Below are 13,067 nucleotides of genomic sequence, written 5' to 3' on the forward strand. Positions count from 1 at the left end.
AGTTTTGCACACTTTTTCTACAATGAGGTTGGTTGTGCAACTGCTTCTTTTTCCAGTAATGGCTCTGCTTCTGCATTTTCCAACACTGGGATCTTCTCTCTCATTTGGTCGACATGTCTTTTATGTTGTTTGGACTTTATAACTAAGTGGACCGTTTACTTCGGTTACTGCTGCAGGTTGCCACTTTTCCCGTGTTTCATACGATCTCATGAAAACTGAATCGTCCAATGTAAACATTCTTGGCGGTGTTGTTGAACACTTCTCTTCTTGCTTGATCTTCATGTTCTTAGTGAAATCTGATTTGATTCGGTCCAATAGACATGATAATCTTCTTCCCATGAGCATCTCTCCTGCTGATCTCCCCATCGTTGCATTTTGTATTTGCAGGATGTTGTTGCTTTGGACATGGGAGTTATTATACGTAGTTTGCACGTGTTGGTTGTAAATGTTTGTTCTTACTTGTTGTGGGTTATTCTGTTGTACCAATATCCGTATGGACTTTACTGTATGGAACTGCTTCTTCGCAGTTTGAACATTTAGGAGGATCGTTTTTCTTTTTTTGGATTTGGACGTGATTGTGTTCTTCGCCACATTCAACGCATTTAGGCTTGAGTGAGCAATAATCTTTTGTGTGTCAAAACGTTGTGGAATGTTTCCTTTAAAGTTAAATATTTCTATCGAGTGCTCAACTGTATTATCTGAACATAAAAATTTGGTTTATCGTTTTCATTCTAAATTTTTGTTTGGATGTCTTTTTTTCAATATGTAGGAAAATATCCAAGTTTTAAACACGAATTAAAAATAGTTGTTATATAACATATAAAATTTGTCGGTAAATGTTTTAGAACTATGTTTGGTATAAGGTTTTACCCCGGATCCTTTTTGTTAGATAATTTTTCATTAGTTACCTCTTTAGCTACTTCTTTAATATTCGAAAGATGAATCTAATGAAGGCCTTGTCTGATGATTCTGATTCCGAAAATCATGAGGATGTAACCTAATTGCTAACGATTTTGCTTCTAAAATCTACAAGATTATTGCTGATCGAATGCGGTAGAAAACGCATTAATAACTCATAATTTATTTATGTAGTATATAGGTGTCACAAAAGTCCGGTATTTCTGTTGATAAAAACAGAACGAAAGCACATAGACACATGATATTTGTCATAAATTTTATTCAAACATTAACAGATCCACCCTTCGCCTTCACAAAGGTCCGTAGACGCTTGGGGAATGCAACCACCATAGCGTAGAGCTTCACAACGTCGAGATCGTCTCATGCCTTCTAAAGATGCAGACTGTCGAGATTTAAGTGGAGAGTAGCACAGGCCTTGCTCTTAATTACCGACCACACAGAAAAGTCGAAGAGGTTCAAATCAGATGAGCAGTGGGTGATCATGGCTGAAAAATTGGTCCGACACCACTGCTGAATCATCTTAACCCAGATATGCCCACCGTACTACATATAGTACACGCAAATACATGTCTCAACGTGTCCGAACATGAGTCGAAGTAGCATTTCGGGTGCACGCAGGCATTCAGTAAGAAGTAGTGGTTGCGTAAAGGTGCATAGGTTTGCAATTAAGTGTTAATTACTCTCTGTTATTTTTTAAAGATTGTGTAATATCATTAATGGCGGAATACAGTGTACGATTTGTTAGGTAAGTAGTTTTTCATATATTGTATTATCTATTTTTCTATTATTCATTATGGATAATAAGGCAAAAGTACCAAGTTTTAGATATATTATCTCCAAATTAGTTTTAAAATTTATTAGAGTATTGTTTCAACCCGATTTTTTTATGTGTACTATATGTAGGACGGTGGGCATTCGGATACCTCTTAGTTGTTCTATTATTCTAGAGGTTTTTCGTTAAACGAGGCTTTGGCAATGTTAGAAGATGACGACGAACTGGCAGAAAACGGCGATTCTTTGACCATTTTTCCACCAGAGAATGCTTGCGGAGATCAAACCGATGAAGATTCTGGAGAGGAGGATGCCTCAAACCTAAATAATTTACCTGGACCACAACTTCAAGCTCCAGCTGAAATAAATTTCCGAAATATTGACTGCCAGAATCAAAATCAAAAGAATGATGACGATTTTTCTTCAGACGACGAAATTCCTCTTTCAGCCTTGAGGGTAAAGAAAGCAAGGGTTGAAAAAAATATGAAAAAAACGAAAAGTTGTAAGTGGACGGATAACGACTTGAAGCCTAATATTATAATTTTTAATGGACAAGTAGATGAAAATGATAACGATATAAGTCCTTTGGAGCTATTTTCACTTTTCTTTGATGATGAAATACTGGATCCAAAGTAATCGTTATGCAAATTAGAAGAATCACCACCTAAGAATAGAGAAAACAGAAATAAAAGAATTTATAGGTGTACTATTACTCAGTGGATACATGCAAGTACCAAGAAGGAGAATGTACTGGGAGTACGAAAGAGACAGTCTAAATGTGTTGGTGTCTGAAGCAATAAGTCGAAATAATTTTGAATATATTATGTCCCATTGCAGATACTACTAAAATAGAAGCAAGAGACAAATTCGCAAAGGTGAGGCCTTTATTCCAACATCTGAATAAAAATTTTTTAGTAAATAGTATATGCGAGGAGATACATTGCGTTGATGAAGCCATGGTACCATACTTTGGTCGTCATGGCTGTAAACAGTTTATACATGGTAAACCCATCCGATATGGTTATAAACGCGACTGGGCTATGTCAACTGGTTCGAGCCGTACCAAGGCGCGTCAACAAATATCAGCACTATGTATAGTGCGTACGGTGCAGGGCCTGCTGTTGATTTAGAATATGCCGACGTTTTGAAGAAAAAATGGCCTAATGAACCAATACACTTTCTTTTGACAACTTCTTTTCCACCTTGCCGCTATTGGAGCTTCTATGCAATAAAAATTTGAGAGGCACAGGCAACATTCGTGAAAACCGTATACCAGCTAGTCCTCTGATGGATTCCAAAAAAATTAAGAAAGAGCCAAGGGGATGCTACGATTATAAAAAAGTTGATGGCCAAAATATAATTGTTGAAAAATGGCATGACAATAGTAGTGTTACTTTATGTTCAAATTCTGCGGGGGTGAATCCAATTCATTCTTCAAAAAGATTTTCTCGAAAACAAAAGAAAATTATTCAAGTAACTCAGCCACATTTTGTCAATTTATACAACGCGAATATGGGAGGTGTCAACAGATGTGATCAAAATATGAGCCTTTATCGTATATCTGTCAGAGAGAAAAAGTGGTATCTTCCTCTTATATCGCATTGTATTGACATGTCAGTCCACAACGCTTGGCAACTAAATAGGAGAAGTGGTGGAGCACTAAGTAGATCAGCTAAAATTTAGAAGAAGAATTGCCACCACACTGCTATTGCAGAATAAAAAACAAACGACTTCAAGAGGACATACGTCACGTAATGAAGGTATAGATATTCGGTTTGATCACAGGCACCACTACGTCATACCTCAAGATAAGCAAACTAGATGCGTCCATTGTCATCAGAAGACCACCATTAGATGTTTGAAGTGTGAAAAGGGTCTACACGTGAAGTGTTTCCTCTCATATCATACACAAACTAACAATTAGATTTGTTACTCCTTAAATGCCCAGCCCAGAATTTTGTATTTTTCAAAATATGTTTTTAATTTTCTTTACAAAATTTGTTTATGTATAGCTTAAACACTAACCTCTCAGAACATCTACTCATAAACAACCACCAAATTTGTATGGGCATATCTGGGTTAATATTGTAGGCGGGTGCTGAGCCCTGTTGGAATGTTCAAGGGCGCACGCTAAAATGGGACTAGCTCCAAGGAAACACTTTCTTTATCAGAATCTCATCAAGGTAGTTCTGGGAGTTAATCTTGACCTCTGATCCACAAAAATCAGTGATATCAATCCTGCACGACTCTTTCGGGAAACGTAGCGACCACGCCCATTCACTTCCTGAACCGTTCAGAATTCTATCATTTTGACGACTGAGTGTTTACTTAATCGTGAATAACTTCTCGTCAGTGAAGAAGATGTGTTTGAGCTCGGTCGGTGAGAAGCGGAAGTTCGCGACATTACTGAAGGAAAGTGGCCTTCATCTATACATACAACAAAAACGAAGAAAGCTGCAACATCGCAAAGTTAGGTTCCCAGACATTTTTGACACCAGCTTTTGATTCTTTTGAAACAACAAAAAAAACAATACATTTCTTTTAAATTTCTTTATTAACACAACGTTACAGTTTAGATATCGGTTTCATATTAAATATTTCTTCCCAAAACTCGGCACCTTCTTTATCAGGATTAATCCCAACAGTTAAATCATCTCCAATATTAAGAAAATGTAGTTTGTTCTTTTCGATTGGTTTCCATTCAATATCAATGAAACGATTTTCGCCTTCAAGATTATTCGGATTTCCGTTCTTAGCAAAATTAGTCCATAACTTTACCATTCTTTGAATCGTTTTATCTTCGTAACTGTTTGCTTCAACCGGCGGATTTTTGGACATCTTAAATAAATAACACAACTCATCGGAATGAGAAGCTCCGGGGAAATCGACGCCTTGCAGTTTTTTATATAAATTTAATTTTCCGTCGAAGGCGAATTTAAAGAAATAGATGGGATTTTGTAAAGTTTCAAAATGTTTTTTAGCCGTGGTTTGAATAAGAGAGTTAAAACGACTTTCTGAAAATAATCTATAAAATTGTTTGCGATCTTGTAACGTTGGGTTTCGTCCGTTAAAATAAAACATCTTCGTCTTTTCGGCGATCTTTAATGATTCTGGACTTCCCTTTTTAAACTCTAATTTAAATGGCACCATATCTTCAAAATCTTTTATTAGAATCGGGTTTTCATTGCGTTTTAATTGTCTTCGGATTAAATTGTCAAAAAATAGTCCTTCATCTGATGTGTATCCAATAATCATAGGAACTTTTATGTATTCACCCTTTTTTATGCGTTCATTATAATCTCCAAATATTATTTTTTCCTCTATATTATCACCATTTTCAAAAATGGGGTAAAACGGTCTTGCTGCATTCGATATTATGGAGTATTTAACCATCATTTGCCCTTCAAAAATTTTCTCAACAGGTTGTTTTTGTAAAAATTCTAAAATATCTTTATCATTTTCTGAGGTGCAACCCAATTTTTCTGCCAACAGTTTCATGGAGTCGTTTCGACCGAAAGAATAATGAAGGAGAGCCGTTGTACTGTGAAGAATTATTTTATGGAAAAGCCCTTCACATGATGGCACAAACATAAGGATGTGGGCGAGAAGAGCTCCTGCACTCTCTCCAAACACTGTAACGTTGCTTGGATTACCCGAAAATGATTCGATGTTATATTGAACCCAATTTAAACCCATGATGATGTCTCGAAGCCCTTGATTGCCTGGGATTCCTAAGGAACCATCTTCAAGGCGTGACCAACCTACAAAAGAAATTAATAAAGAAATGTTGGATCTTTTGAAACGAAGAGTTAGTTAAATACCTAAAGCTCCGAGCCTATAAGAAATTAATACGAGAACTACATCTTGAGTTAATAAAAATTCTGGACCAAAAATTTCTGTTTTAGTATTTCCTACTAAAAAAGCTCCACCATAAATGAAAACTATAACTGGTTTTAATTTTTTGTTTCCAGTATTAACCTCTGGAGTATAAACATTTAGATGTAAACAATCTTCAGTGCCTTCAATTTTTTTTGTATAAATATTAGGTGCAAAACAACCTTCCTTTTCTTCTGTTACATCTAAAATTCCTTTCCATGGATTGAGAGGTTGAGGGGGCTTAATCAATAAAAAATATGAAATACATCTAAAGATTTATCAATTTTTGTTTTTGATACCTTAAATCTTAAATTTCCGAGTGGAGGTGTAGCATACGGAATTCCAAAGAAGCTATAAAAAGTTCCGTTTTTATAATTTTTCTGACGTTTTCCACGTAATTCCCCATGTTTTACTTTAACTAGAACTGTGTCCATATCCATATTCAATTTGATACTGTGTTAACTTTTTAGTAGACATTCTCAAGTATGATAAGATATTCCCTTAAAAAAACTATTTGATATATCCATTACAAATAGATGAAAATAATGAGATAATATTGTTTTATTACGAAACGCACTTTATTTATAATTTAGGTATTCATCAATTAACATTTATTATGACGTATCACCAAAATGTTGTTAAAAATTAAGATTACCGAGGAAAGTGGTTTTAAAGAATAGTAACCCCAGAAAGTTATAACACAGAAATGTAAAGAAGTTTTGTAAAATAACTATTAACCTTTGGCGTATTATAAAATTCATCTATCTAATCTCACTACACTAACTATCAAATAATTTTCAATTAGTACCAAATTGATAATGAACCAAGTTCTCGTTAGAATAAAGTGTGGGAAACCATTACAGCTGAAATGAAATTACAAATGGAAAACGTTTTGTGGCTTTCTCGGAAGTTCCTGTAAAAAACCATCGAGTGAAAAAATAAGATTCAAAGTAAATTAAATATAAATTTTGTTTATAAATCGATATAAATTGTGTTTGAACAATATAAATGGTATTTGTTAATTGGGTTGCATACTTTTAATTGCAATTAAAGCAAAACAAGAAATTTTGGATGCAACAAACGAAACAGAAGATATTTTACAACTAATATTTATATCGGAAAATTTGAAGACACCCAAGATACTCGGTTCAAGATCAAATCTGCTAATCTGCCTCTAAGATGTCTTTTGAGAAGTTAACTGGTAGCTGTTTCTCTATTTCTTTGGTAATCTACCTGGTGATCTAGTTCAGAGCAGGTTATTTCTAATCACAATTTTTAGCAGCCTGTTATTTGGATTGTTATTTCTATAGACATTGTTGTGTCAAAATCTCTTACGCTGTCTTCGCCACATCACAATGTCCTGATTGTTCTCTGATATCGGATATTCTTAATTATGTCCCATCTGGCCTTTCCTGAAATTGTTCTCCTCATTTCTATTATTATATTATGCATACGCATGAATTTGTTGAACCAAACAGTATCTCGTAAGCTGCCTGAAATTGCGGATAAATTGTTGATCGAACTTCTTAGGTCCTTTGTGGGATCGTGAGTGCTTGAGATGTGTACACCAAAGCAGGAAAATTCCTTGATTTATGCGATAGGGTGTTGTAGACTATCTGCTTATATCTTTTTGGCTTAATTGTTACCACCATGCATTTAGCCTTTAAAGCAGCTACTTTTGCAACATACCACTTGAGGTTGGTGTTAAGATTTATTTCAAAGTTAGCAGTTTGGGTTGCATAAAGTATACAATTTTATTTTTAATTTTGGTTAAGTCGAGAACAACTTTTTGTCTTTCGATATTGACACATGTCGTACCAGTCATATGTAGTGTATAACACACACGTCGTACCAGTCATATATATATAACAAACAAACTTCGCAAATTTATAAAACAAGTGTACATATAATAAAATAAAGAACAATTTAAATACAAATAAAAGAAGTGTGTTTGAATCAGCGCATTCCAGAAAAAATAAGTAACAGTTGGGATGTCTTCGATTAGTTGTTTTGTTGCTTTTACTTTAATCTTGTTGTTAATGTCATCTGTTGCATCACTTTGTGTCAGCAATATACAAAGCATAATATAATATATGCATTAATATACCGGGAATTTCATATTAGTTATTTATATTACAAGTGGGCTAGAAACATAATTACTGTACGAGTGTGGAGAACTGCACTACGAGGTCGTAGACCGAGTACTGTAATTATGCTCTGGCCCACGTGTGATATACAGCATTTTATCTACGACTGCTAAAAATTACTAAAAAATCAATTTCTTTAGAAAAGTCTATTTGACATTTACATATAAAAATATTTTCAAATGATTGTTGACAATTTTGAATTGTCAGTTTCAACAACATGTTTACTCATCTGGAATAAGTGTTTCGAAATGTAAAAACATAACAATGAATGTTTATAATAAATAGTATTGTTTCTCTGTAAGTAGATAGAACTTTTTCTTCTGTATTGTTGCTCGTTTCAATAAATTAAGTGTGTTCTGATTAGGCTAAAAATGCGTTACGTAATGAAACCAGTGCGTAATGAACTTCATTACGTAACTCAAATCACCTCAAATAAGTGCGGTAATGATGACTTATCCAAGCAGTCGACTTATCAAGATGTTCAAAATACATAATTACATGAATACTTTAGCGTTAAATCCTTTCAAATGCATAATATAAGCAGATATATTTTAAAAACAACAATTGTCATAAATTTTATTACAGCGCGCCTGCTTGATGGTTAAAACTACAACTAACACTAGATCTAGATCTAGAAACATTCGGTTTTAGCCGCACGTCTTTCAAGACGGCTAAACCCAAATGATTCTAGTTCTAGATCTAGTGTTAGTTTTAGCGCTAGTGTTAGTCTAGTTTTATTTGTTATTCAGCACTAAATCCGTTATATCGAGGTTTTAGTTTAATGTTAAATTATATTGACATGTTGCATTTTATGTGGGACAAAGTAAGTAGGTACGCCCTAATTTCTATGGAAATATATTTTTGTATATTGCATCTTAAATGAAATTCACTGTATAGGGATATAATAGGGATTCTAAGAGTTTTGTTTTGGATGATTTGATGTTTTCTGAAATTACTGTCGGCGGTATTACAAGATGGCAGAGCATTTCGTGAAACGAAGGGATAGATGGTTTTTTATGATTTTTACGAAGGAGGATTCCTTGGATATGGAGTTTTGAATGTGGAAAGAAAAAGTTAAACTTTTGTATAAGGTGATTTGGTTTCCTGGTTCAGTGGAATTGTGTAATTGAAGATTTTTAGGGTAAACATTGAATAAGTGTGGACTGTTTACGTCTTCTTGCCGTACACCAGATTTGATTGTTTAAGGTATGATAGGGTAGAGTTGACTTTAATATTTACCTGTACCACAAAAATCCAACCCCTTATTTTCAGACTTACGGCCGATCAGCATTCTCATTGTTTTTGCTAAGGTGTGTGAAAAACTGTTATGGCAACAAATGAATCAGTTTGTTTCATGTGAGGATATTTTGCCTCAAGTACAGTCGGGTTTTAGATCGGGGTTTAGCTGCAACACAGCACTTTTGTGTGTAGTGGACCATATTTTGAGGGCTGCAGATGACAACAATATAACTATCCTATGTCTTATATGCTGCTTTTTGCTATATTGTATCACAATGGGGTTGGACCTAAGGTATTGAATTTGCTTAGTGAATATGTTGCTGGGCGAGAGTAAGCCGTGAGCCTAGGTGGCAGTAGGTCAGTTTTGTGGTATCTACTTCTGGGTATCCTCAGGGGTCTATATTGTCACCACTGTTGTTTTTTATTTATGTTAGAAACATATCAAACTGCTTAAAATACTCCAAATATCACTATTATGCTGATGACACCCAGATTTAAGTATCGGGTAAGAAAACGGAGTTGGATGAGTTATGTGGTCGGCTTGAGAATGATTTGTTGTCGATCGTGGACTATTCCCAGCGACATGTGCTACAAATTAACAGTAGCAAAACCGAGCTTATTGTATTTGGTCCGCGAAGGCTTAGAAATAGAGTAAAGGATAGGATTAAGGTAACACTAAATGGAGATCGTTTAGAGCTAAAGGAAAAAGTAAAAAATTTGAGAGTTGTGGTAGACGAGGCTTTGAGCTTTCGCGACCATATAAATTTATGTTTAAAAAAGACTTTTATTCACATGAAAAAAATATATAACATGAGACATCTTTCCCGAAAGTTGAAAGCCATGCTCTGTGATTTCTTGGTCCTCTCCCATTTTAATTATGCTGATGCACTGTACTCTCCATTCTTGACTTCTCAGCTGCGAGCGAGGATGCAACGAATACAAACTTCATGTATACCTACGCTTGATTCTTGGTTTGAGACGGAGAGATCATGTGAGTCATAAACTGGAGAAGCTTAATTGGCTTAACATGCATAATCGAAGAACAATGCATACTACTGTTCTCTTTTATAAAATAATTGTTACGGGTATGCCTTCTTACCTAATTGATAAAATTCGCTGGTCCGACTTACATACACTTAATATTAGATTTAAGGGAGCATCATCACCTCCGTTTCATAAGACAGAACGTTTTAAAAATAGCAACACTTACATAATTTTTAAGTTATATAACATGTACATTTTATTACTGGGTCGCCTATGGGCGCATGGAAGATCAGCTTTTTTCTGCTGAATGCGCACCATACATCTTTGACTTCTTGTTACTATTAAGTTTTTTCTTTTGTATTTGTTTTCATTGGATCAATAAACTATATATTATTATTATATAACCATGGGTTAGTTTCTTGAGGTGGGAGGATATTTGGATAGGCTTAATTTGTGGATGAGGTTGTCGATCCATACGGTATAGAATGCATGGGTCGCAAGCTGATGAGGTGTTTTAATTTCGGGAGTGCGAGTTTAGTTTTTCGAGATGGATTTTCTTTACGACTTTGGAGATGATTGTTGGTAGGTTTGGTAATGAATATGATTATGACAATTTTTCAAGCGACGAGGAGGCGCTGGAGATTGAGGATATGCCCTGTGATGTAGCACAGTATACTATGACTTTTTTGGGCAGTTTTTGCAGAATGATGTTTGTCAAAGTAGAAAGCATTTTATGATTGTTATGATGGAAGCCGGTGTGATTGGGCGGAGGTTTTTGGGTTTAGATTTGCGAATCGTCTAGAGCGACAAGTTCTAGTAGAGGATTTATGTCTTCAAGAGCTGCGATGTCAATTATCGTGAGAGTCATTGCATTGGTTGAAAACTGGGTTAAGATGTGGAGGATGAGGACGAAAGCGTTGTAGACTTTGGTATAATTGAAGATGATATGGCCTATTCTGTTGAAGATGTAGGACCTCCAGGACGGGTGGTGGACTTTGAGGTCTCCGAGGATAAAGATATCCCCCAAATTTTAAACTGATTCTTATGACTGAAAATTAATTCTTATGAAGATGTCAATGATATCTCCCCTAATTCCGCTTTTAGTTCCGTTATGTCTGTGTGGTTTAAGAAATGTTGCACATTCCTCAAATTTTACATAAGAAATAGCTAAAATAATCTTCTTGCACAATTTGTACACTTATGCCATCATCTATAACTGTTTCCAAAAACTCTTTAATAGAAAAAAATCACACCACAATACATTTAATTTAAATTTCTTTATTAACACAACAAAGTTACAATTTAGATATTGATTTCATATTAAACACTTCTTCCCAAAAATCAGTCCCCTCTTTATCAGGATTAATCCCAACCGTTAATTCATCTCCAATATTAAGAAAATGTAGCTTGTCCTTTTCAATCGGTTTCCATTCAATATTAATTAAAGCATTCTCGCGGTCAAGATTATTCGGATTTCCATTCTTGGCAAAATTAGTCCACAACTTAACCATTCTTTGAATCGTTTTATCTTCGTAACTGTTTTCTTCGACCGGTGGATTTTTGGACATCTTAAATAAATAACACAACTCATCTGAATGAGAAACTCCGGGAAAATCGACGCCTTGTAGTTTTTTATATAAGTTTAATTTTCCGTCGAAGGCGAATTTAAATAAATAAATGGGATTTTGTAAAGTTTCGAAATGTCTTTTAGCCGTGTCTTGAATAAGAGTGATAAAACGACTATCTGCGAATAATCTATAAAATTGTTTGCGATCTTGTAACGTTGGATTTCGTCCATTATAATAAAACATCTTCATCTTTTCCGCGATCTTTAAAGATTCTGGACTTCCCTTTTTAAATCCTAATTTAAATGGGATGATATCTTCAAAATCTTTTATTAAAATCGGATTTTCACTCCGTTGTAGTTTTCTTCTTATTATATAATCATAAAATAGTCCTTCATCTGATACGTATCCAATAATCATCGGTACTTTTATGTATTCACCTTTTTTTATGCGGTCCTTAAATTCTCCAAAAATTATTTTTTCTTCAATATTATCATCATTTTCAAACACGGGATAAAACGGTCTTGCGGCATTCCCTTTTATGGAAGATTTAACCATCATTTGACCTTGCATAAGTTTCTCCATCGATTGTTTCTGTAGAAACTCTAATATATCTTTATCAATTTCTGAAGAGCAACCCAATTTTTTTGCCAACTGTTTCATGGAATCGGTTTGCCCGAAAGACCAATGAAAAAGAGCCGACGTACTATGAAGAATTATTTTATGAAAAAGTCCTTTACATGATGGTACAAACATAAGAATGTGGGCAAGAAGAGCCCCTGCACTTCCCCCAAACAGTGTCACGTTGTTTGGATCGCCCGAAAATGATTCGATATTTTGTTGAACCCAATTTAGAGCCATGATAACGTCTCGAACCCCTTGATTGCCAGGGATTCCTAAAGAACCATCTTCAAGACGTGACCAACCTACAATATAAATTAATAAAAAAATGTTGGATCTTTTTAAACGAAGAGGTAGTTAAATACCCAAAGCTCCGAGCCTATAAGAAATTAATACTAGAACTATATCTTGAGTTAATAAAAATTCTGGACCATAAATTTCAGTTTTAATATTTCCTATTGAAAAACCTCCACCGTAAATGAAAACTATAACTGGTTTTAAATTTATGTTTCCAGAATTAACCTCTGGAGTATAAACATTTAGATGTAGACAATCTTCACTTCCTTCTAATTTCCCTGTATATGTATTAGGTGCAAAACATCCTTCTTTTTCTTCTGTTGCATCTAAAATTCCATCCCATGGTTTGAGAGGTTGAGGAGGCTAAATTAATCAACAAAATTAAATAAATATATGCAACTCAACTAACACATAATATAAAAATAAAAATTTATCAGTTGTTATCTTCAACTTACCTTAAATCGTAAATTTCCGAGTGGAGGTGTAGCATACGGAATTCCAAAGAAGCTATAGAATGTTCCATTTTTATAATTTTTCTGAAGTTTTCCGCGTAATTCACCATGTTTTACTTTAACTAGAACTGTGTCCATTTCAAGTTTGATACTGTTTCATTTCAAAAGTCATTCTGAAGTAAGATAAGATATTTCTT

At 34.5% G+C, this 13,067-nt stretch overlaps 2 protein-coding genes across 2 annotated transcripts; both read right to left on the bottom strand.

The window, feature by feature from the left end:
* Positions 1 to 4,224: 4,224 nt before the first annotated feature.
* Positions 4,225 to 6,069, bottom strand: LOC111415628 (esterase FE4-like). Its single transcript, XM_023047380.2, has 3 exons — positions 5,865 to 6,069; positions 5,511 to 5,805; positions 4,225 to 5,450 (listed from the first exon to the last, which is right to left on the bottom strand). Exons 1-3 carry the CDS (start codon positions 6,003 to 6,005, stop codon positions 4,255 to 4,257), a joined length of 1,632 nt encoding a protein of 543 aa, XP_022903148.2. The 5' UTR covers positions 6,006 to 6,069; the 3' UTR covers positions 4,225 to 4,254.
* Positions 6,070 to 11,203: 5,134 nt separating this feature from the next.
* On the bottom strand, positions 11,204 to 13,067 carry LOC111413985 (juvenile hormone esterase-like). Its single transcript, XM_023045135.2, has 3 exons — positions 12,874 to 13,067; positions 12,487 to 12,781; positions 11,204 to 12,426 (listed from the first exon to the last, which is right to left on the bottom strand). Exons 1-3 carry the CDS (start codon positions 13,006 to 13,008, stop codon positions 11,231 to 11,233), a joined length of 1,626 nt encoding a protein of 541 aa, XP_022900903.2. The 5' UTR covers positions 13,009 to 13,067; the 3' UTR covers positions 11,204 to 11,230.

The sequence above is a fragment of the Onthophagus taurus genome, chromosome 7, assembly GCF_036711975.1.
Source record: "Onthophagus taurus isolate NC chromosome 7, IU_Otau_3.0, whole genome shotgun sequence".
NCBI classification, from domain to species: Eukaryota; Metazoa; Arthropoda; class Insecta; order Coleoptera; family Scarabaeidae; genus Onthophagus; species Onthophagus taurus.